The following is a 25,786-nucleotide window of genomic DNA, read 5'->3' on the forward strand; positions in this document are numbered from 1 at the left end:
AATGACTTTAAAGGTCCACAGTGGTCACCCCCCCACACCAGTTGGTGAACTGACTGCCCCAGGACTCAGGCCTTGAATCCTCATAAGGAATTCAGGCCTGGGCACCTGGACACAGTACATACCACAGGCACTGCCACCACATCAGACTAGGACCAGTCAGGCGGGATGGGGTTTTGTTCAGAGGGTGGGAGGTGCTTAGAGAAAGGGGTAAGGCAGATTAGGGTTGTGTTGACTGAGGCCTGCTGCCACTCTCCCACTTGGAAAAAAAAAAAAAGAGGATGTAAAATTGTAAACAATAGCACCCCCAACCCAAAAACTACACAAAATACCCAATGGCTGGGTGCAGTGGCACACACCTACAATCCCAGAAACTCCAAGACTGAGGTAGGAGGATCACAAGTTCAAGGCCAGCCTTAGCAACTTAACAAGACCCTCTCTCGAAATAATGTTTTAAGGGGTAGGGATGTAGCTCAGTGGTCAGGAGCCCACTTGTGAAAGCAGGGAGTCTCAGCCTTCTTGGAGCCCTTACTTGTCTCCCACCTAAAATGACATCAGAGTGTGGCCTTTTGATTTAGCACCTTTCTATGGGAATTTTATGACCTCCCAGCCTAGCCCACTCCTGGGATCACCAGGGACAGCCTTTGTTCTGGAAGGTGAGGGTTGCAGGACTGAGATTCGTCTAGGCACAGGCCTCAGCTTTCCTCTCACTCCTTGCCAGAGCCCCCAGCCGCCTTCGAAGGGCTTCAGGCAGAAGAGTGTGGCATCCTGAATGGCTGCGAGAATGGCCGCTGTGTGCGTGTGCAGGAAGGCTACACCTGCGACTGCTTTGAGGGCTTCCAGCTGGATGCAGCCCATATGGCCTGTGTGGGTAAGTTTAGGGTCCTGATGGAGAAGTGAGACTGCCCCAACAGACATAGGACTGCCCTTGGGATGGCTGGGAAAACCACTGCTGCCCCCTAGTGGGGTGCAGGGCTTCAAGCCAGGGTGAGAAAGCCAGAGGAAGCTTCATGGTGGACTTATGAAGCTCTTCCCCCGGAATTGCTAGACAGAAGAAAGGCAAAAGGCAAGGTCTTGGGCACACTGTGAGGTCACTGCCCCTTGCTTTTTGTCCTTGAGTTGTTTGGTTTTGGGAGGAAACTTGGCCTGTCACACCAGGATTCCATTGCAGAACGGGAGCCAGGGCTTAGTGACCAGAGGACAGAAGGGCACCCTTTAGCTTTCTCCTTTCCGTTTCTTTTAGATGTGAATGAGTGTGATGACTTGAATGGGCCTGCTGCGCTCTGTGCCCATGGTCACTGTGAGAACACAGAGGGTTCCTACCGTTGCCACTGTTCCCCAGGATATGTGGCAGAGGCAGACCCCCCACACTGTGCTGCTAAGGAGTTGCAGTGAAGGGTCAGTGTGGGCAGCTACCTGGAAATGGCCTCCTGCCACAGGCAGAGGCCTTGAGGATGCTTTCCTAGCTGGGACAACACCATGATATCAGGCTGGGGCCCTCTGCCCGGGTCTGACAGCCTTGCCTGCTTTCATCTCTCCCAGCTTAGGCTTTGGCTGTGAGCTTCCACCACTGCCTCCATGCCCTTGCTTGGCTCAAACACCACCACTTTAATGCTTCAGCCACTGGCCTGAGGCCCAGCACACCATCTATCTTGGCCTTGCTATGGGATACTTGTCAAAGGACAGCTGTCATTCATCTCTCAACCCCAGGCTATGCAAACATGCAAGGTCTCATGGCCTCACACTGCAGACACCCCTTTTCAGCCATGATCCACATATCAACTGATGATTCTACAACTGGGACAGAGGCCACATCTGCCCTGAATGGTCCTTCAGAATCTGTGGGACTAGAAAGGGTTTGGGAGAGTTTGAGGGATGACTCTAGTGCCCCCTCTTGAAGCTATCACCTCCACCTAGCCACCTGCTCTAGGCCCTGAATTTGCCACAACTCCATCCTGTAGCCAGTTCTGTGGCCCCAAGGAGGGGAAGAAGATACCCTCATCTCAAAGAAGCAAGACTGGCATTAGCTTGCCAAGTGTAGGAGACACAAATGAAGAGGGGCAAAGATCCCGAGAAGTCTCCAGGAGAGCAATATGGGAAATATGAGAGTCAATACAGAAGGGGGAGCCAAGGCTTCACTGGAAGTCTAAAGAGTAGTCTGGAGTAAATAAATATTCAAAATCCACCCAGTGATAGCTCCTGTGCACCAGCAGCAAGGGCTGCCCCAAGACAGAAGATCCACCTCCAAAGACCTTTATTAAATACATATGCTTCTTCCAGAAAACAAATCTCTTCAGGACTCTCTTTTTGTGAAAATCAGTTAAATTTTCTAACAATAAAAAGGTTTATTTTCTAGTGTGGTCTTGTTCAGCAGAAACCAGATTTCCAAATGTTTGCCCCACCCCCACTCAGAGGCCCCTTCGCCTCTTCCCCTTCAGAAAATGAATGTCCAGAATCCCTAAGTTTGCAGGTAGAAACTCACTCCATCCTGGGCTAGCTGTGAGTTCAAAACCATGGAACTTTATCATGTTGGTTAAATCAAAATGTTAGATCTGAGACTGTGCCTACCCCTGATGGCCAGCTCTGGAAAAACCCTATCAATAGGTTTCAATGGGAAAGGTTCTTACGATTCCAAGCCAAGGACAACTCTTGACTGCATTTCTCTATGAATGGCAATCTAAATGAACAAGGCTGCCTGTGATGGGAGACATGGAAATGAATGCTACTTTCTTAATTTAATCTGTCTGTCCTACCTGCTGCTCTGATTGTCGGCTATCACACAATAATTTATTGAATGCTTGCCACATGCAGGCACTGTGTTGAGTGCTGTGCATAAATTTCACTTAATCATCTAACAATGCTACCTACTATTTTTATTCCCAATTTACAGGTGAGGAAATTGAGACAGAAAAACTTAGATCTGCTCTAGATCATTATTCTAGTTGATTTAAACAAAACAAAAATAAATGGTTCTTAAACATGTGAAAGCAGTCTTTCCTTTATAATAAAAGAAACTGAAAATGCAGTGAAATACTGTTTTACAAATATTGGCAAAGATCAAAAAAGTTGTTAAGATTCCTAGCTGGCAAGCATCTGGAGAAACACACCATGATAGCTGATGGAAGTATAAATTGGTACAACCTCTGAAGAGGACAATATGGCAGTGTCTTTCAAAATTACATAATAGCACTAACTCTTTGATTCAGTAATTCCACTTCTAGGAATTTAAGTTTCAAGATATATTCTCACCAAATGTGAAATGACTTATGTAAGAGGTTATTTATTACAGCACTATTTGTAATAGCAAAAGATTAGAAACAATTTCTACAGAACCCTAAAAATAAAACAAATTGCCTTGATAAGAAAGATACCCAGGAAAAAGGGAGGTTATTTATTAGCATGTAACATCCTATTTATCTACAGAGACAAGAGAAGTGGATAGCTGTTACTTCATCCTTGCCACTCCACCTTACACCCCATCATTCAGAGAACTTTTTACCATTCCTCAAATACACTCTGTTGGCACTGTGCTCCTAAATGCTGTTCCCACTGCCCTCCAACCTTTCTCTCTTGTCCTAGTAGACATATTGAATGCATACAGTCACATTTCCTTATTAAAATTTCAAATGGCATATTATGTATGCTGTTCTGCACTTTGCTTTTTTCCACTTTATGCTTGCAAATAAATACCTGTCTGATTCTATTTTATAGCTGAATACTATTCCATTGAATGGATAAACCATAATTAATCACTGACTCATCAAAAGATAGTTCCATTGTTTCCCATCTTTTACTAAAAATGCTGTAATGAATATCCTTGGTCACATGTTATTTCATGTTTTATCTATGGGATTATATCTCTGGAATAAATTCTTAGAAACAATGGTGGTTGTGGGGAGGGTGACAGGGTGGACAGGTACCATAATGGAACACTTTCCACTAAACCCCTTTTGTGTCTTTTTGAATTTGTACATGTACTACTTATCAAAAATAAATATTTTTAAATAAAGCTGCTGACCACAGACTGCTTAAATGTCCTCTCCCTTTATATTATTTATCTGACTGTAGTTTACAATTAAAGTCAGGTGATGATTATTTCAAAATTCCTTAAAGCAAACTTCCCTTAAGCAACCCTGTTGAAAAGAAAACATGGATTTTAAGAAAACAATTATAAACATCAATCTCAAACATCAAGAAAAGTAAAACGAAGCTTCCTGCCTTTTAGACAAACATGCAAAACCATAATGTTCAAATGGACGGTGGTAGGCCCTGCCAAAGGCCAGGTTCTAGAGAGGGCTATACTATTTGGTACACCTGGTTGCTCCTGCCAAATGTTGGTCCTCCACGCTGATGCTTCCTAACAATAGAACAGGATGCAATTCTCAGAAGAAAGTATTTCAGGACACTTACTTTAACAGTTCTTCCCAATCTCTTACTTCTGAACAGTTTTCCTCTTCATCCCTTGAATTCAGTCAACATTCCCATAAAAAGAAAGTAGGTGGACACATATAGTATATAGTTTACATATAGTCACTATCACTACATAACTGAAGAACGTGATTCCATAATAAAATCAATGAAGAGACCCTAAGTTTTGAACCAAAACATAAAGCAGACTGAAGAGTTCCCTGTTTTTTTTTTTTTTTTTTTTGTACTGGAAATTTAACCCAGGGGTGCTCTACCACTGGGTTATACCCCCAGTCTTTTTTGAGACAGGATTTCACTAAGTTGCTGAGGCTGACCTTAAAAACTTGCAATCCTCCCATCTCAGCCTCCCATGTCACTGGGATTACATACATGAAACACCATGCCTGGTAATCTCCCTTTGTCTTCTTTGGTTCTTGCATTAGTATGGTGTTTGCTAAAGAAAAGACAAGGTGAGTATTGCCTAGCATGCATGAAGCCCTGGGTTTAATTCCCAGCACTCAAAAACAAGAGGGTGTGGGAGGGGCAGGAGATGGCCCATGATGCCCAGCACTTGGATACAAAGTTAAATAAACTCAATTTCATAACAAATAAGTTCTTGACAACCTCCTCTTGGAAGAACAGGTAAAACCAAAGATCTTTCCATTGACAAAGGGAAAATATAAAGGATTCCTAAATGAATTTATACAGTGAGTAAAATTTGTGAAAATATCTTGTTAGCCCTTATGGCTTGCCAGGAAGAGGGCAACTGGTCAAAAAGGGCCTGTAGAGGAGCCTAAATTTGTTTAGCATGCTATGTAGTTCAAGCAAATGGCTCAGTGTCCCCTTGCTGATGTCATTCCCCCTTGCCCTGTGTTCTTAAGTCACCCCACTCCAACAAAGACTTCTTGTGGTCACTTCCAGCTTCCCCATGAAGCATTGTCAGTGTGAAGTAAAGTGATTTCTCCCGAAGCCACCATTTTTTAACCACCAAATTCCACTTCTTTCATTAATAGTAGACACTCACATATAGGCTTCTGCAGTCTAAAAGACCTAGTTTCTGCCCAGTTGACCACTGCAATTTAATGGAGTATATATTTAGCAACTAAAGCTGTTATGCTTGTGCTCAAGAGTTTTTAAACCACTAAAGCAGTAAATAACTCATAGCCAGCTCAATGGTGAACACCTGTAATCCCAGTAACTCAGGAGGCTGAGGCAGGAGGATCACAAGTTCAAGACCAACCTCAGCAACTCAGTAAGACCCTCAGTCACATAGCAAGACCCTGTCTCAAACAAAAAAATAAAAAGGGATGGGAATGTGGCTCTGGTTAAGAGCCCCTGGGTTCGATCCCTGGTACCCCCCAAAAAATGTTCTGAAAGAAAGGTTCATTTTTTCACTTTAAATGTAGCAAAATCTCTTTTTAAGGATGATGAAAGTACTTAAGTAATCTGAATTGAAAATGTTATTAGGCCCAAATATTGGCAGCAATTTAACTCTTCATTCTCAGCGTCTTAGTAACTTGTGTACACAGACACTTCATGGTATGTTCCTTCCTGCCACCTTCCATAGACTGCTAAGATCTGCTAAGTTTCCAAGAGTCCCCTTCTTTCCTCTAACCACGTGACAGTTTTCCCCCCTCTATGTCCTAGATTGTCCCACACATAAGTATCTAAGGTTCAGTCACAGATACTTTGTTTCTAAACTCTATTTTCATTTTTTTGATTTTTTTTTTAATATTTTTTTTTTTTAGTTTTCGGCAGACACAACATCTTTGTTTGTATGTGGTGCTGAGGATCCAACCTGAGCCGCACACATGCCAGGCGAGCGCGCTACCGCTTGAGCCACATCCCCAGCCCCTCATTTTTTTAATAATAATATTTTTTTTTAGAGAGAGAGAGAGAGAGAGAGAATTTTAATATTTATTTTTTAGTTTTCGGCGGACACAACATCTTTGTTTGTATGTGGTGCTGAGGATCGAACCCGGGCCGCACGCATGCCAGGCGAGTGCGCTACAGCTTGAGCCAAAACCCCAGCCCCTCATTTTTTTAAATATTTATTTTTTAGTTGTAGTTGAACACAATACCTTTATTTTATTTATTTATTTTTATGTGGTGCTGAGGATTAAACCCAGGGCCTCACATTAAACCCAGGGCAAGCACTCTACTGCTGAGCCACCACCCTAGCCCTTATTTTCACTATTTTTAATAATGAATTTTCATATCAAATGACCTTAATTCCTATCTAGTCCAGAGATTCAAGTTTCTGCTATAACAAACTTTAAGTGAAAGATGGATTTAATCACAACTCTCAGAATCAACCTGATTGTGGTTTCCCCCACATTAGTATTAAAAAGTTATCTGTTAGCTGGATGCAGTGATTCACATCTGTAATCCTAGCAATTCAGGAGGCTGATGCAAGACGATCACAAGTTTGAGGCCACAGTGAAAATTTAGCAAGACTCTTAGCAACTTAACAAGACTTTCTCAAAATAAAAAATTAAAAGGACTGGGGATGTAGCTCAGTGGTAAAGTGCCTCCAGGTGCCAAAAAATTTAAAAAATTATTTGTTATGATGGTGGTGCAAATTCTTTTTCAGTTTTCTGTCTTTACTATTCTGGGTCCCCTAGCATCATAATAGAATTATTTGAACCTCCATAACCCATTTAAAGGCAAACCTAAACAAATACTTTAAAATGCACTGGAATTTGTGGTTTAAAATCTTTTCATTTAGACACCCTAAAGTAGGATTGCCATGTTTAGCACATAAATGTTATGTATTGTAGACAAAGAGTAGACATACTTATATTACAAAGATTAAATGATATTAAAAAAATTGTTGTTCATCTGAAATTCAAATTTAACTAGGCAGTTTGCATTTCATTGGTAACCCACTCTTAAAAAAGACCTCTATTAAAGAAGTACTCTAGATTAGACAAAGAGAAATGAAGGGAAGGGAGGGGGAATGGGAATAGGAAAGATAGTAGAATGAATCAGACATTACTGTCCTATGTACACATATGATTACACAACCAATGTAATTCTACATCATGTACAACCAGAAGAATGAGAAGTTAAATTCATATGTGTATAATGTCAAAAATATACTCTACTATCATGTATAACTAACAAGAACAAATTTTAAAATATTTAAAAAATAAAAAGACTTCTATTACTGGGCATGGTGGTGCATGCTTGTAATCCCAGCACCTTGGGAGGCTGAGGCAGGAAAATTGTAAGTTCAAAACCAGCCTCAGCAGAGACCCTGTATCTAAAATATTTAAAAAAACAAAAAAAAAAAAAAAAAAAAAAAAACTGGGCATGTGGCTCAATGGTTAAGTGCCCCTGGGTTCAATCCCCAGTACTGGGAAAAAACAAGAAGACCTCTATTAGCTACATAATGGAGTTACACTTTCAACTATGCATAAGAAAGACATTTTATACCATAAGGAAGATGAAGCAACATATCCTAATAGGATTCGATTACTAAATGGTCACAGATCTTGAAATGTCTGTATGAATACAGAGTATCGAGTCTATTTTTCAAGTTATTCAGGTACCAGAGTTTGTCCCAAGTTTTATGGGGGATGGCTCTTGTTTTTTTTAAATCCTAGCAGATCTGTGAATATGACAATATCACATGGGAAGTAGTTAATGGGCTGCATAGAAAATAAGAAAATGTCAGTAGCACACTCATAAAGGGTGAAATGTGAAGCTAATTTGTGGCACATACCTGTAATCTCTGCTTCTTGGGAGGCTAAGGCAGGAGAATTGTAAGTTCAAGTTGAACCTGCATAACTCAGTGAGAAAAAAAATGTATATAAAAACCAAAAAGGGCTGGAGGTGTAGCTCAGCAGTAGAGCACTCCTGTTTCAAGCCCCAGAAGGTGGGTGGGGTGGGGGTGTGAAAGGGTGAAATGAAAAAGATAACAATTCATATGCCTTTCTCATCAGTTCTGACCTAGTAATCAGTGTTCAAGTTACCCAATCTATAAAATTGATCCAAAACACTCTAAGGACTTTCTTTAAACTTAGGCTTTTATACATTGTTATACATATATGTTCAAACATTCTGGAGGCTAGAAAAGTAACTCCAATTTTGGAGGATTGGAGGCTCTATAGAGTACACTAGTAATTAAATATGAGGTAACAACATCTATAAGCTTGGCCTTAGCATTGTATAGGAGCTGGGGAGTAATTTAGGCCAAGTGTAAAAGCTTCACATTCTGAAAATAATAGTGGAAAAACACAACACTTCTGAATTAAGAAAAATAAAATTGAGAGAGGGACATGATTAGAAGGAAACTTCTAGAATTCTACTAATCGCAGTTCCTCAGATTGGTACAACTGATGGCAATCTCTGGATCACTAGTCATCAAGTCAAAGTTTGACAGAGAAGGATGACCCACAGGAGCAGCCTTGCTCTGCTTGAGGATTGTTCAATACTTGAAAAGAGCTTCGGATCAGTTCTTGGCTGAAGTCCACCTGGGCCCCCTTTACGAAGGCCAAGCTATCAGAATCAACCACAACTCTTGCCCCACCCTGTTCGAATACCCTGAAAAGACAGGAGGAAGCATTAGTGAATACCACAAACACCAAAAACAGGATACCCTCTAGGGCCAGAAGTGCATATTCTAAAGCGGGTGATTCCTTATTACCTCTTAATAGGTGCTGATTGTCTTTGAAGCAAAAAGAATAAATACTGGGAAATATATATGGACTTGGGCCTGGAATCTAGTCCAGCCTGACTATCCATTACCCCATGGACTAAGCAGGCCAATTTTCCTTCTACAATTTAGTTATTTTGAATCAAGCCGACCAATCTTACTGCATCCTCACAGTGTCAGAAGGGCGGTCGTTAATCGTCCTTAACAAGCCCTTTAAATCTGGAATAAAATTGCACCTTAAACTGGTCACTTTTTCCCCTCCCACATATTCTGAGGACCCGCCCCCTCCTCCTTGCCTGTCGTCGGGGTTGACAACTGTATCCAGTGAAAATTTATACTGGAATCCCGAGCATCCACCTCCCTCCACCTCCAGCCTGAGGAATTCTGACCCTTCGGTGATTTCCAGAAGCCTCTGAAATACAATAAGAGGAATCAAAAATGTCAAGCCAGCAGTGGTAAAAGGGTAGTAAAGGAGAGTCCCAGAGCTTGGCTGGGCACCGCCGCCCCGCGTCTGGCTGGCCTTCTTACCCGGACGCAGCTGTCTGTAAGGTGGATCTGCCCTTCGCTAGCCTCGGGGCTGGAAGATGACGCCTCCCAACGCGTCTGAAGTCCCGGACAGGATGCGGAGAGCCTGTGGTGCAAGGGAGGAGGATGAGCCCGGGAGCAGAAAGGGTCCCAGGCGACCCCCACCTGAACCGTCTCATGCCAAACCCTCACCTCCCCCGGGGGCTTTAGTTTCTTATTTACTCTGGAGGCGCAAAACCTGACACCCTTCCAGTCTTGGTACCTGCCCCTCCGCCAGGGAATGACCGCTCTTAGGGCCGTGGCCGTTAGGGACAGGCCCCTGGCGGCCGCCATCTTCCCCCAACAAACTCCGCCCCTCGGTGCGCCCTTCTCCCCTCCTCCGCCTAGAGCTCAGGAGGCGGGAAGGCGGTCAGTGGGCGTGGCCGCAATGAGACCCGCCCCCATCGTGCCTATTAGGTCGTGTAGAAGAAGTTTGATTGGCTAGAAATGCTCCCGATTGCGGAAGAGGGGCCGCACCAGTAGAACCGGGGCGGAGTCCTGAGGAGACAGGCAGGGGGCAGCGGGGCTGATTGCCGCTCGGCCCCGCCTCTGAGAGGACAAGATGGGCGGGGACAGCGGGCTGCCTTCTGGCCCGGCTCCTTGGAGCGGAGCGGGGCGGGGCGCAGGCGGACCGCAGGCGGACCTCAGCAGTGGTTGCTGGTGACAGGTCGCCTGACTGGGCTCCTCCCCGCGCCCGCCCCGACTAGTTTATCTTGTGACCGCGGCAGCCACTTCGTATTTCGAGCTTGGCGCCTCGTTATCCACGATGGGTTTCCTGGCTATAGCGATCCTGCTCCTGGCGTTCTTCGCTACCATCCAGGCCGAGCCGGTGCATTACAAGGACTGCGGTGAGACCCTCGCCCGCCCGAGATTCCTGCGCCCTCTGCGCAGCGGCGCCCAACGCTGAGACCCCGGGGCCGGGTTGGGCGGGTTCCTGGGATGACGAGGCTCAGCCTGGACTCCGGGTGCAGTGGACTGGATTGGGGGAGGAAGTACCGGCCTTGACGAAACTTATCGCATACAACTTTGTATCTTTCCTGTGCAACAACTCGTGTTTGGGGAGGGGGGGTCCTTGTACGCTTTTTAGGTGGTGCTCTTGCTGAAGTTCCCTAAAGTTTGCAGGGAAGATATCTGAAGGTCTGTATACAACACAGGTGTTGAAGGAAGGGGCGCGCTCTCTTTTTCTCTCCCTCTCTTTCTTCCTTTTTTCTTTTTCTCTCTCCCCCTTCTTTCTTTCCTCCCTCCCTTCCTCTTTCGTTTATTTAGGGGGTACTGGGGATTGAACCCAGAGGCACTTTACCACTGAGCTACATCCCCAGCCCTTTCTATTTTGTATTTTAAAACTAAGTCTAGCTGGGTGTGGTGGTGCATGCCTGTAAACCCAGGGGCTTGGGAGGCTGAGGCAGGAGGGTCATGAGTTCAAAGACAGCCTCAGCAATGGTGAGCGCTAAGCAACTCAGTGAGACCCTGTCTCTAAATAAAATACAAAAAGGGCTGGGGATGTGACTCAGTGCTTAAGTGCCCCTGGGTTCAATCACCCCCCCACGCACAAAAAAAAAAAAAAAAAAAGAAAAAGAAAAAGAAAAAGAAAGAAAGAAAGGGAAGGAAGGAAGGAAGGAAGAAAGAAAGTCTCACTAAATTGCTTAGGTCCTCGCTAAATTGCTGAGGCTGGCCTCAAACTTGCCATCTTCCTTTCTTTGCCTCCCAAGTCACTGGGATTATAGGCATGCACTACCAGCAGAAAGATCGAAAGTTTCCCTTGGGCTATAGAATTTTGTGATTTTTAATCAGTTTTTCCTCCTATAAAAATCATGTTTCTAATCATATCTTATGACACATTATTCCCTGTTGATGCTGTGGTTGGAATCTTTGTTGGAAAATACAACAGGTATAGAAATTCTGAGTTCATCAATGCATTCTACTGTCATGAATAACTAGAAAGAACAAATTTTTTAAAGAAAAGAAATTCTGAGTTCATTTAGTCAAGTCTATAAAATTAATTGTTGGAGCAGAACTCCAGCAGTTGTATTGAAAGGTAGAGATGGAAAGGTATAATGATCAATGAAAGAGGTCTGAAACTGATTTTGCAAAATATGTGAGCAGGAAGGAAACATGGAGATCACATAGTCAATCGTGAATTCCAGAGATGTTAGGTAACCTACCTAAAGTTATACAGCAGAATGGGAAAACAGGGTAAGTTTGCTCCTTTATGTCCAGTGCTGGGGTAATAGTAACTGCTTACTAAATATTTGCTGAAAAAGCAGATGAGGTAATATATATATTTCCCACTGGGTCATCAAAACTCACGTTGAGGGAAAAGCAAAGTTGGGGACTTGGGAAATAAGAATTAATAAAGGCCTATTAACACTTAGCAAATGTTAAGCAAAATGTTCCACTGAATTAGAGGACTGGCATTTAAAAGATGCTACTATTGCTTCAAACTACTGCCTTTCCCTGCATTAAACTGAGTGTCCCACATTTGGATGAAGACACTATGTTAATTGTTTGGAGGTACTGGAGATGAACCCAGTGATTCTCTACCATGTGCTACATCCCCAGCTTTTTTTTTTTTTTTTTTTTGAGACAGGGTCTCGCTCAATTTTTCAGGTTGGCCTCTAACTTTCAGTCCCCCTGTCACAACCTAACAAGTCTCCAGGATTATAGACTTGTGCCACTACACCGCTGGACTCTATTAATTTTAATTTTAATAATGCATTCGGTCCTCACAGTCTGTTTTACAGAAGAGGAAACTAAGAAACATAGAATACCTTGCTTAAGATTTTACAACTAGGGGCTGGGGATGTGGCTCAAGTGGTAGCACACTCGCCTGGCATGCGTGCGGCCCGGGTTCGATCCTCAGCACCACATACAAACAAAGAAGTTGTGTCCACCGAAAAACTAAAAAATAAATATTAAAAAAAAAAATTCTCTCTCTCTCTCAAAAAAAAAAAAAAAAAAAAAAGATCTCACAACTAGTAAGCAGTAGGAAAGAGGTGGGTCTTTGTGACCCACTTTAGATTTAAATAGTAACATTAAAAAAGAAGTGAAATAAATCTGGAAATTATTCTATTCACTTGGGGAAAAAACAAACAGGTAAACACCTATAGGAAGAACTTCTTAAAGAGAAGTAGGATTCCCATCACAGCTTTTCAATATACTTTTTTTTTCATAATTAATAAGCCAGCTAGCATGATTTTTATTAGTTATGACTAATTTGAACACAGACTGTAATGTGATCAGTGAATTACAATTTAGAAATATTCATATTATTGAATCTCTTTAGAAAAATTACACCAAAATATTACAGAAATGTATATTGATTGCTATATCAGGTTTTTTTCCCTTTTATTTTATTTTTTTAATTTTTAATTTGTTTTAATTAGTTATACATGACAGTATAATGCACTTATATACATTGATATATCATACATAGATGGGATATCATTTCTCATTTTTCTGAGTATACATATTATAGAATCACATTGGTCATACAGTAAGAATGTCTGTTTCATTCTACTATCTTTCTTAACCCCATATCCCCTGCCTTCTCCTCCTTTCTCAATTTACTTTTGAATTGACAAATATAATGTAAAAACTTCAGCAACCACATCAAAAGATTTTGCATTCCACTTTCCACCCACTTTCCCCTGGGGTGGGATTTCCTCAAGTGAGAAATAGAACTAAGCAAACTTTGGTTTTGTAATGTTTGCAAGTTAGAGCTCAGTTTGTTCTATTGACCCTGGAAGTTCAAGAAGCTCTTGTTCTTGTAAGGGGAAAAAAAATGGATGAAAGAGTTACAAGTACAACTTTTTACTTTGATCCTACTAGATCATGTGACCTCACCTTTAAAGAATCAGGTAGACTATAGACATCGAAAGCCTTAATGTAGGTGCTGAGATCAACAGATTGTTAAAGTTCAGGGATTTTTGTTTATTTTCTGTCTACAGAAGGTGGGATGAAGTGAAAGAGGGTACATCTCACATTATTTAGGGTGCTGAATATGTTCAGTTTAAGAAGTTTACTATAAGTGGGGTATGGTGGTGCTCATCTGTAATCCCAGTGAATGGGAAGGCAAAGGCAGAAGGATCACAAATTTGAGGCCAACTTCAGCAATTTAGCAAGGTCCTAACCAACTTAGCCAGAGACTCTGTCTCAAAATTAAAAAAAAAAAAGAAAGAAAGAAAGAAAAAAACTTTAAAAGGGCTGGGTATGTGGCTCAATGGTAAATTGCCTCTGGGTTCAATCCCTAGTACCACCCCCCCAAAAAAATAACTTTGCTATAAAGGAGAAGCAAGCTGAGGAATAAGTGTTATTTCCATCCTTGCTGTTGCAGTTGGTCAATATAACTTCATTTTTTTTTTGATTGGAAGAGTCTGCTTTAAAAAGACTCTTCCACCAAGGGCAAGCACAGAGAAAGCAAAGTGCATCCACTTGGGCTTCTCAATTCATGTCCCACTTTTATAGTATTAAGCTGATTTGGTGACTGCGCCAAGTGTACTCTCAACTTGCAATTTGCCTGCTGTTTTCATGCATTCTGCTTTTAAGACAGTAAGACTCCATTCTGTTGACTACAAACATAATTTCTGTCCATGAAGTGTATTTGAGGTTGGAGACTCAGCTTTGGTGTCAAACGAAGCCATCCAGGAATAGCTATTTAGATTAAATTAAGGGATCAAATCCAAATATGATAAGCATAATAAAGACTTAAATGGCACTACAGTGTTCCAGATACTCATCTAAAAGCTGCATGCATATGTGTTAACTCACCTACCCTCTAAGGCAGGTATGATTATTATCTTCAGATGTTAACTGTATTGCCCTGAAGTTACATGGTAAGTGATGGAGCTGGTGAGATTTCATACCCGAGCAGCAGGCTCCAGAATCTGCCTCTCAGCAATGATGGCTAAATGGCAACACTTGACCTAAACTGTTACTGTTAACCAGACTCCTTACTCAACATTCTCTTCCATTCAATTATCCAGTTTTAGGGGCCTAGATAGGGAAATGGGATTGTTTTTCAAAATTTGTACTTACCCGGTGCAGGTGGTTGCACACACTTGTAATCCCAGTGGCTCTTGGGAGGCTGAGGCAGGAGAACTGCAAGTCCAAAGCCAGTCTCAGCAAATTAACAAGGCCCTAAATAACTTGGGGAGAACCCATCTCTAAATAAAATATAAAAAAGGGCTGAGGATGTGGTTCAGCATTTAAGCACCCCTTGGTTTAATCCCCAGTAACCCCCCGCAAAAAAAAGACAAACGTGTGTGTGTGTGTGTGTGTGTGTGTGTAGTATTTATTATGTACAAAGAGCACATTTGTCGTTGATTAGAATGAGATTAAAAGAAAGAAAAAAAAAAGACACACTCCCTGCCTCAGGTACACTTTAGGGACCACTGATTTTTTAGAAAGACACCAGAGCATAACTAAAAGATGATGGGAGGGATAGGGACAAATTGGGAGCAGCTGGTATCGGGATTGCAAATGGAAATAATAGTACTACAACTTAAGTCATCCTGGTGGCCCTTGTGTGCTGCTTTACAGACCTGTTTTAAGATGGAAGGAGTTTCCTGATACCGCCACCCCAGGATCTAAAGTGGGAGCTGGAGGGCTTGCTTACTCTATATACTACATAATTTGCTTCTATCAAATAGGAACAGTTTGTAACTCCTTTTAGGGAGAGATAGTTCAGAGACTTATAGAGAATATTAGCTATTCCTTAGTATCTTATTCTCTTCTTTTAGCTAACTCCTTTTAAACCTAATTTGTGAATCATTAATTTTTGAAACTGCATAATCAATTTTTGAAACTGGCAGGTCAGATTAATTCTTTTTTTTTTTTTTTCAAAGAGAGAGTGAGAGAGAGAGAGAATTTTAATATTTATTTTTTAGTATTTGGCAGACACAACATCCTTCTTTGTATGTGGTGCTGAGGATCGAATCCAGGCCGCACGCATGCCAGGCGAGTGTGCTAAGGCTTGAGCCACATCCCCAGCCCCAGGTCAGATTAATTCTATTGATGACTCTTCCTCGCATCTTCCTGCACTGCCTTATTTTTAAAACACATATAGTGTTTGTAAGCATATCATTTAGTTATATAGACATAGGCCAAGTAAGTACTTTAAAGGAAAGGAAACCTAGACTCCATGTTCTTGTTTAACACAACTGATATTTCTGTCATCTTGACTGTGTGAAACAGCCCTATCTGGAGTGAAGTTAAATTTGGGTCCTAAGTTTTATTGGAGCTATAAAAACCTTGACCTCTGTCCTCTGTATCTCTTTGATTCTTGAAAAAAAAAATCAAGGTCCTAATGACTTAGTCAAGATTTGAGGCACTGCCTATTATTTTTTGAGCCAAAATATCTCATGACTTATAGAGCAGGACTCAGGTTTCTTCCCCATGGAAGACAACAGAATCCAGTACTATGGAAAGAGTGCAGTTCGCAGTTCAGAAATGGAAATAACTTCTCTCAAGAGTCATTTCCTCTCAAGATGGAAGGTAATTCTTTCTAGGGTCATTCCTCTTTGCAGGGTTAAGATGGTCATTCTTCTTAAATTTCTTAGTCCACTTGCAAGTGGGTGGGCTTCAGGATCAAATTTAAAAAGCCAAGACTGGACATTCTGACACATTTCATTGTTTTACCCATACCTTTAGTAGTAATCCTTTGTTTCTTTAGGAAGCCAGGCTGAGGTGAAAAAAAATGAAGAGATTTCAAGAAGATAGGATACTAGGTTTACCAAATGGTTCACCAGGAGTTTAAGGAAAGGCTATAAAATCTGGACAGAAGTTTCTTCATCACTGAAAATCACAAAGGATATGGGGTTGAACCTCTAAGACAAAAAGAGAATAATCATGAGGTGAAGGAAACCTAACAAGGTTTTTTTGGTTGAGTTTGAGCCAGGATCTTCATCCAGGTTCCTCAGAGAGTTCTCAGTCTGAATTCCTTAGTGTGTCCTTTCATTTGTCACCATGGCTGTGTATGTAAACCTTCCTCCAGGTTCCATGACAGGGCTTCCAAGTCTTAGACCTGTTCATTCTAGGCAGTGTGACCTTGGAGAAGTCACAGTAATCCTTCTGCTCTTCTGTTTTCTAACCTCTAAAACAAGGATGGTAAAGTCATTGTGCTGTTATTTTTATTTTTTTCCTTATCCTCAGGGGCCTCAGCTTTCTCTCGTTCTTGCCACCCATGATATAATCTTTATTCTAAACATAGAATGACTCAAGAGCTAAGAACCCCTGGAGCCTGGAACTCTAAAGAGGTTCTATCTTTTCTGAGTTCTGGCAGACTTCCCAACAAATAATAAGCACCTTAAAACAGAATTTGCTCTTGAAGAATTTGGGATAGAAAGATGATATAACTCTTTTTTGTTTGTTTTGCAGTACCGAGGGTTGAAGACAGGGGCACTCTACCTCTGAACTTCATCCCTAGCCCTTTTTTTAAATTTTGAGACAGGGCCTCACTAAGTTGCTGAGACTGGCCTCAAGCTTATGATCATCCTCAGCCTCCCAAGTAACTGGGATTACAGGCACATGCTACCACACTGGCTGATGTGACTCATTTCTGAGCTTCCTCCTTGGAGGAAAAACAACCTTTTAGCTATTTTTACATAAGGTACAGTTTTTGAACAACTTTCATCAAATTTACATACTTACATCTTTGCTAGAAAGGGGAAATAGGAATATTTTTATTAAAGGAAGATTGGGGCAACTTTTTTGTTTTTTGGTACTGGGGATTGAACCCAGAGGTATTCTACTACTGAGCTACATCTCCAGCCCTTTTTAAATTTATATTTGAGAAGGGAACTTGTTAAGTTGTCCAGATTGGCCTTAAATTTTAATCTTCCTGTGAGGCAAACATTTTCAAGGCTTAAGTTTAAATTGTAACCCGCCCCCTTACCATTTGGAATGCAAAATAAGAATCTGGAAGCATTTGGAGTTTCTTTGATTGTAGTTTAATCTCTTTAATATAATCTTTTGTGTGCATGGTTTCTAACAAATATTATCTTTCTCTTTGTCAAGAGACCAACTGACTTCCTTTTTGTCCAATTTATAGGATATGGTTTTAGCAGCAAGACAAACCAAATTCTCATTTTTAATTGAAAGAATCCATACTAGGAAAGCATCAAAAAAGAACAGGCACTCACTAAACGGGAGACAGCGACCTTTCCGTTAGGTAGTGGTCAATATTTCCACCTATTTCAATAAGTTTTTTTCTTTTTTCCCAGGTTCTAGAGTTGGAGTTATAAAAGAGGTAAATGTGAACCCATGCCCCAACCAGCCCTGTGAACTGAAGAAAGGACAGTCCTACAGTGTCAATGTCACCTTCACTAGCAGTGAGTAAACATGGTTTGACCTTAAATTTATGCTAAAGCATAGCATAAACATCAGGTATTGGAATCAACATGGGAACATAGGGGTGGAGGGTTGGTAGTCAGGAATTCTGTGACCTCCCTTCCAGTTTGTGCAAAGCTGGATTCACTATTCCCTTAGATACCCTTCTTGTACCAACTTCCCATATGCCCCTTTCTAAGAGCCCCTGGCTCCCAGACTCCCTCTAAGCCTGGAGGGTGATTTTCCTGTGTTCACGGGTTAGAAAAGACAGCATGACTTTTCTCTCTCCTACCTTGGCCCATATTGCACAGCAGGATTTTATAGCTACAGACTGTAACTTTAGTACAGATTCCAATACTGTAAACTTTGTAACTTCCCCAGAATGTTATTTCAAGCACCCTACCTTTTAGCCATTAAGCCTGCATCCAACTGAAAATGAAGGTACAATTAATACTTAGTAGCCTCTGTAAGGTTTAGAGAATCCACTGGGACACACAAACCACTTCTGAGCCATCTTCTTCAATGTGAAGAAGCAGTATTGGGTTATTGTCATGTACCATGTTCATCACATTCAGATTGCCAGAAAGAAGAAATGTAAAATGTTTATTTCTGGATAGAGTATCTACCTTGAATCTGTCTCTCATTTCTGTGCCATGGAACTTGACTAGACAGTCAATAAGAAAACTCAAAGTGCCTGTCATGTCTTTTCCATGAGCCTACAGACTGCTCTAACTGTGAGCTCCCTGTTCTCTCTCTTGCACTGTACCATGGCCCCTCAATTATTAATAAATAAAAAAGTCAGGCGCAATGGTGCACATCTATAATCCCAGGGGCTCAGGAGGAAGGAAGATTACAAGTTCAAAGCCAGCCTTGGCAATTTAGCAAGGCCCTAAGCAACTCAGTGAGAACCTATCTCTAAATAAAATACAGAAAGGGCTGGGATGTGACTCAGTAGTTAAGTACTCCTGGGTTTAACCCAAAAATAAAGAAATGAAAGAAATGCCTTCTAAACATAAGTCCTCCCAATCCAGGCAGAAAGAATGAAACAGCCATTACTCTAAATCTCCAAAATACCTATCAGCTCATGACTCTTGATTAACTTCATAATACCTTTATTCCTTCTGCCCATTCTATCATATGGAGGGTAGAGGCTACCAAGAAATGTACCTCTTTTTAATCTTACCTAATATCTAAAAAGTTAACGATTTCATGTTGTAACAGATCATGGTATTAAAATATATTTATATACAATATACTTTTACAGAAACTCATGTAACTAGTAATTACTAAAATTTACTGCCGAAAAGTAGTTGCCTTCTCAGGTAAGCTTATTTCTCCAGGTAGCTCTGTTCTCCTGAGAAACTATGAAAGGCAGTGGAGAGCAAGGTGGGGTTAGGAGAGAGAAAACAGCTCCTGTTGCCTGGCAGGCTGGGTATCCCTACAATCCCAGCTACTCAAGAGCCTGAAGCCGGAGGATCACAAGTTCAGGGCCAGCCTGGGCAGCTTAGCAAGACTCTCCATAAAATGAAAAGTTTAAGGGGCTGGGTTTGTAGCTCAGTGGTAAAGTGCTTGCCTCGCATATGTAGGGCACTGGGTTCAATCCTCAGCACCACATAAAAATAAATAAAGATACTGTGTGTTCATCTACAACTAAATAAATATATTTTTTAAAAGAAAAGTTTAAAAGTGTGGGGGGCGGGGGGAGCAGGGATAAAGCTCAGTGGTAGAGTGCTTGCTTAATATACAAGAGACCTGGGTTCAATTCCTGGTCTCCCACCGCCAAAAAAAAAAAAAAAAAGCAGCCCCTGTTGATTGATTGCATGGTGCTAGGTACTGAGCATAACTGTGAGGAGAAGTACCTGGGAATTATGAAATGTGGACCTGCTGATTTGCTTGAGAACCTATCTGAAGATTTGATTTAGAGTTTTTAGATAGGCTATTTTCTTCACCTTCTGATTCTTTTTCCTCGTAGGTACAGAATCTGAAAATAGCACAGCCTTCGTGGAAGGCATCCTGATGGGTGTGCCAGTCCCCTTTCCCATTCCTGAGTCTGATGGTTGTAAGAGTGGAATCAACTGCCCCATCCAAAAAGACAAGACCTATAGCTACATGAATAAACTGCCAGTAAAGACTGAATACCCCTCTGTAAGTGACACTGTTGAGGACTTTGGGGACCTTGGGACAGGATTAGAAACCTGAGGACAGGGGACTAGAAATCAAAGATTGGGGAACAGGGCACCTCATCTCTATGATGAAGAAGCAGGAGACTTAAGGGAGAGGAGAAAGATTTGAATGTTAGAATCATGAAGAAGGGCAGATAGTTTTATGTGCCTTTGTTCTTTCACTGGACCTAATGACATCATTTTTACATATAGTATTTTACTTGATATCATGAACAACCTGTGTGGAGGTGATATCAGCTCTGTCTCAGAGACAAAGAAGTCTGAGCCTTTGATGTTATATAGTTAGTGGCTATAAGAATAGCCTAAGTTTAAAGCTGAGTCTTGTAACTCCCAAGCCTGTGCAATGTTAAAACATTTCAATGAGGTACCAGATAGTTCAAGGTCCGAGTTGACTTAGCATTGTCATCAGAAAATCCTGATTTTTCCTTCAATCTCTTAACAAGAGAACAATACAGTTTGTTAGCTCTATAGCAGAGAGGTAACTTATTGCACCCTCTCTTCTTACCTCTACCTATACCTCTGACCCATCCCTGCTTACCTATGTTTTCTGCCAAGCACTTCTGAGTAGATGGTGCCGGGGTGAGCCTGTTTAAAGGTATGACTCATAGCTGGGTGTGGTGGTGCATAATTGTAATCCCAGTGACTTGGGAGGCTGAGGCAAGAGGGATCACAAGTTCAAGGCCAGCCTAGGCAATTTAGCAAGACCCTGTCTCAAAATAAAAAATAACAAGGACTGGAGATGTAGTTCAGTGGTAGAGTGCCCCTGGGTTCAACCCCCAATATATAAAGAGATTCACATATAGGGAATCTATGCTTAAGGGATGTTAGCAACCCTGAAGGTCAGAGACAGGTTTGTAAAATAGCAGAGTAGGCCATGTGATCCTGGGACCTTCCAAACCCCAGTTATGTACAGTGTCTAGTCAGGGCTGCACGCAGGGTAGGTATTTAACATTTGATAGTCACTTGATTTAAGTCACTCTTAAATGAATTACATTTAATTTGAAAATTAGCTCAAACTGCATTAGTCAATACTAAGTAAGTGAAGCAGTAGTTCATGCATATAGTCATAAAAAACTTACAAAGCAAGTTTCCAAAAGCTTTTATCCTTGTCAATCAAATATTGCATGGTGAAGAAACCTTTGAGTACAAAAGAGAGGTAGTAACTAATGACAAGTGAGCTGATGTCTACATAAGAAAGGACCTGCGGGTGTCGGTGAGTTAAGAATTGGAAGAAACAGGGCTGGGAGTGTGGCTCAGGGGTTGAGTACCCTGAGTTCCATCCCTGGCACCAAAATAAAAAGTCTTTGGGCCATCTTTTGTGCTTTGACATATTTCTGGTTAACAAGAAAGTTGCCTTATACCTAAGAATCTTTCTGTTCCTTAAGATTACTATTGGAGGGCTGGGGTTGTGGCTCAATGGTAGAGTGCTTACCTAGCACATGTGAGGCACTGGGTTCGATCCTCAGCACCACATAAAAATAAATAAATAAATAAAATAAAGGTATTGTGTCCATCTACAACCAAAAAAAAAAAAAAAAAATTACTATTGGAGAAGGTTAGATTAGACTGCCAAATATTAAATGTAAAATTATTATTCCCAGAAGGCTTTATGTAAATGTCATTGATCTAAGAGGGACAAGAATGCTTTAGAAATTATATTTGATAGATTGACTTTTAGAATGGCTATTGTTAACACCAAATCATAGGCATAACTTGGTTCATTCCTCTAAGTTTAAGCCACAGTTGGTGCCCATTTCCTAAGTGGGCTTCCTAATGGCATGATTTAAGAAGAAAACTATGAGGAATTAGGTGGTTGTTTTTTATAATTTCTATTTAGGCTACATAATTAAGCCACTTATGGATTAAGGTCAAGTCCTCATTTCATTTTTCCCAATTCATTTTCTCTTTTTCCAGATAAAACTGGTAGTAAAGTGGCAACTTGTGGATGACAGACAAAATTCCTTCTTCTGCTGGGAAATCCCAATACAGATCAAAAGCTAGAGCTATTTGATGCTGATTTGTCTATGTGGAGGTGAGAGGGCATGGGTGGAGGGAGGGGAAGAAATCCAACCTGAAACTGCATGAGTGCCATAAGATGAAAGGAAATTCATCATGAAAGGAAATTATGCCTCTCAACTTCCAAAAGCATCTGAGGCCCTGTTTCTTAGAACTGGTACCTTTGTAATATCCTTTGTAAAAAGGTGGAAGGAAAGAAGAGAAAGTGAAGTGAAACTGTAGGGTTTGGTTTAACTGTCTCCATTGTTTTTTGCTGTTGGAATAAGGTGGGCCCAACCTGACAGAACAAAGGAAGTTGCTTAGGGCTATCAGATACCTTCCCTAGGGCTACTGGGCTTCCAAACCACTTCTGTCTAACTGGGATGTTACATCTACAGGTTCCTCCTCTATAAGTGCCTCACTGAGTCTGGTGCATCTGAACAAGAAATCTGCTGGCTCTGAACAGCACCTCCACCTCCATTGCCTCAACAGTAGTGATCTGTTCTCTACTGATATCCAGAGATTCATAGGAGATGTCATGTTCTACAGCAGAAAGTCAGCTGTGGATAACTGGTTCTCTGTGGTTATCTCATGTCTTTTGTTCTGTCTTAGGTGGTTTTCGTTAAAGGCAACAGTTGGTTACCAGATATTTGATTCTTTTTTTTTTTTTTTTTTTTAACAATATTAACTTGTATCCTCTTTCTGAACCTGGAAATGAACCTTCGTATAAATAAAAACTTGTCAGTCTTGTCTTCTGCATTTGGGCTGTGGTCATGTGCTTCTTACACATAGTGCATTCCCCAGACCTGTGGGAGGTGGGTACCCAGTTCCATGTCCCTGAGAGACTCTCTTTCCTCCTTTTGCCCAGTTAGACCTCATCTATCTTTTGATACAAAGTGACCTTGTTTCACTTTATTTTGCACAATCTTAGACCACAGAGTATGCTTGATAGAAACAGTGAAAGCAAACATCACCTAGTTGAATAATAACACCTTAAAGGGTGAGGCATGGTGATCTTTTGGGAACCATCCACCATGATGGAGAAAGCCTCAGAGATTACAAATAAAATGTGAAGTTGAAGCAGGTACTGGTCAAATTAGCTAAAGTTTGGAGTTTTCTGCTCTCAAGGTAAAAAGTATAATTATGGGGTGCATAGTTTGCCATTTCAAATCCACATACTGTGAGCTTTTAGGTGGGACCGGGGTTATCACGATATTCATAACTGAGTTGAGTAATGAGCACCTTGGAAAGTCATCCATTGTTTTTTTTTTTAAGAGAGAATTTTTAATATTTATTTTTCAGTTTTTTCGGCGGATACAACATCTTTGTTTGTATGTGGTGTAGAGGATTGAACCCGGGCCACACGCATGCCAGGCGAGCACGCTACCGCTTGAGCTACATCCCCAGCCCCAAGTCATCCATTGTTAAATAAAAATAACTCTTTTCTCAGTTGAGTTCTGACAAAATGTTTATGAGCAGATAATTCATTTTGGTCCAGTTCTTATTATGCCCATAAGTTCATAGACCCTTGAATTTCTTTGGCCTGTGAGTTTCCCAGGATAAACCACCAGGGGACAGCAATGGGTCAGGAATGAAGTTATCAACACCCAAGTTTGCTAGTTAATGCTGGCAGCCGTTCAACCACAGTACCATTTAAGCCATCTTTCATATATCCTATCCCACTGAGTCTAGAGGAACAGCCCACCTTGTCTCCCAATGCAGACCCCAAACGTATCAGAATTGTGTGAATCCCAAAGGTGGTTAAGTGCTGTGGTCTCTGGCTTCAAACTACCTGTGGTTGAATCTGGCTCCACCATTTAATTCATAGGACTACAAATGAGAGCTTTCAATCCCTTCATCTCTCTGTGTTTCAGTTTCCTTATCTGTTAAGTAGGGATAATGATAGGAGGGGAGGGCTGAAAGGATTAAATGAAATGAGGCATGTGAAACGCTTAGATGACCCATGGCATGTATTATACTTGTTGTCAAAGTTAGCTTTTGTTGTAGGAGACAGACACTGTTCTTTGTCTGGAAATAGCAGGAAAATCAGGAGGTTCAGTCTGATGTGTGTGATGTCTCCTTAGGAGTGAGGCTAGCTTCTGTGCACAGGAACTTCCTCGGGGACTCAGAAAAACTCAGTTTTTATGCATGTTTGCTGACTCCCTATTCCCAGAAGATTCCTCATGCTTTTTAGCTTCTTTGAGGTTAGCAGCTACCTGCCCTCGTGTGTTTTAAAAAAAGGACAAAAGCAGCTCAGCTAGTATAATGCACTCTTCCCTGAGAAGGGGAACCCAACAGCTGGGTCTATTTACCCATCAGCCATCAGGAGGCTCTGCAGATCCTGCAACTGTGGGTTAGGTTGGGTCCTGTGGGGGGATTAGTTTGAAAGGTCTCCTACAACAGAAAGTTCACAGTGGTTAACACTGGGAAGCACTGAATCTTAAGTATGCAAAGAAAAAACGAGAAGCACCTCTGCTTATAGAATAAAGGGAACACACAGTGTAACACCTCAGATCCCCAGTTTGGGAGAAGGTCAAATGTGAGTGCTGGTATCTAGCCCGATCTTCATGCTAGTAAAAGCAACAAGCATGGAATCATTTCAAATGCTGCATACTTGGTTTTGAAATGGCAGTTGATTTTTCTTTTGTCCTTTCCTTTTTTTTTTTTTAAAGAAACAGTCTTATGATTATGCTTTGCAAAGGTGATAAAACAGACTGGTCTCAAAAAAACACCCGCAGGCATAGGAAAGGTGACCTGAAATAGTTCCACTTAAAATGATGTTGGATTAACCATTCACTGCAGATAATCCAAAAAGCAAAGAATGCTTCAAGGACTAGGTTGGTATGAGGACAGTCATGGCACATAGAAGAGTGCTGGCACGGGGAGTTGGGTGTACAAAAGTCATCAAGGTGAGAGTCACATTCATTTACCAAGGGCCTTCTCAGAAGCAGACAACCAGGAATAGAAGTCAGGGTGTGCCTTACTCAAAGGCCTGGGATACTCAGTTGAGTTGTTTGCTGGGAATGTTGACTGGAGGACAGTGTTGTGTGACCCAAGGTAGAAAGTGGCTCTGGATCTCCACCCATGTTGCCTAAAAGTCTTTAGAGGAGTTGGGCCATTTTAGGTGGCTATCTTTTTCTCTGGAGAGAATATCCTGGCCTGTCTTTCAGTTTCTAAACTGAATCCGATTCACTTATAGCTGTCAATTGACTAGCAACTAAATGGTCTGGGTGTTGGTTTCCATGGAAACAGCTAAAAGGCCCATTGCTATGGGAACCTACCATGTTCTCCAGATCAGGGGTTTGGTTGCTAGAAAAGGGTAGTGGGAGGAGGGAGTCCAGGAACTGGGTTGCATAGGTGGCTTAAGGATCCCAGAAGAGGGTAAGCAATGTGTGTGAGCAGGTCTGGCGACCTCCTAGAGTGTCCTCTTCTACTTTCTGCAGGCCTTCCCGGTCTGTCCTCTGCTCATTGCCCCGTGGCAACCACCGAGCACAGATGCTTGTTGTTCCAAATGGACAGTAAGAGCATGCGATTCTGGAGCAGGTTTGGCATATTGATGCTGTCACCCTCATCTGCAGGGGCTCTGAGAGGGAAAGTCCTGGCTCCTTCTGTCAGTCCCCTCTCCACAAATCATGTGTCCCAGATAAGCAGCCAG

General features: G+C 41.6%; 3 protein-coding genes across 3 annotated transcripts in view; 2 read left to right on the top strand and 1 right to left on the bottom strand.

The window, feature by feature from the left end:
- Ltbp2 (latent transforming growth factor beta binding protein 2) overlaps positions 1-4,030 on the top strand; it is a 108,199-nt gene extending 104,169 nt beyond the window's left edge. The window contains exons 35-36 of the mRNA XM_046440875.2: positions 719-868; positions 1,241-4,030. Coding sequence (XP_046296831.1) covers positions 719-868; positions 1,241-1,392 — 302 coding nt within the window. The 3' untranslated portion in view covers positions 1,393-4,030. The remainder of the gene's footprint in view (positions 1-718; positions 869-1,240) is intronic.
- A 2,277-nt stretch (positions 4,031-6,307) lies between these two features.
- Positions 6,308-9,957, bottom strand: Isca2 (iron-sulfur cluster assembly 2). The gene is made up of 4 exons (XM_046440876.2): positions 9,852-9,957; positions 9,593-9,695; positions 9,361-9,476; positions 6,308-8,952 (listed from the first exon to the last, which is right to left on the bottom strand). Exons 1-4 carry the CDS (start codon positions 9,920-9,922, stop codon positions 8,778-8,780), a joined length of 465 nt encoding a protein of 154 aa, XP_046296832.1. The 5' UTR covers positions 9,923-9,957; the 3' UTR covers positions 6,308-8,777.
- Positions 9,958-10,320: 363 nt separating this feature from the next.
- Npc2 (NPC intracellular cholesterol transporter 2) lies at positions 10,321-23,597 on the top strand. Its single transcript, XM_046440877.2, has 5 exons — positions 10,321-10,476; positions 17,848-17,955; positions 19,926-20,098; positions 22,051-22,168; positions 22,530-23,597. Exons 1-4 carry the CDS (start codon positions 10,395-10,397, stop codon positions 22,135-22,137), a joined length of 450 nt encoding a protein of 149 aa, XP_046296833.1. The 5' UTR covers positions 10,321-10,394; the 3' UTR covers positions 22,138-22,168; positions 22,530-23,597.
- Positions 23,598-25,786: the final 2,189 nt, after the last annotated feature.

This window comes from Marmota monax, unplaced genomic scaffold (genome assembly GCF_021218885.2).
Source record: "Marmota monax isolate L192 unplaced genomic scaffold, Marmota_monax_Labrador192_F-V1.1 WCK01_AAM20220418_F8-fsc00017, whole genome shotgun sequence".
Lineage (NCBI taxonomy): Eukaryota > Metazoa > Chordata > Mammalia > Rodentia > Sciuridae > Marmota > Marmota monax.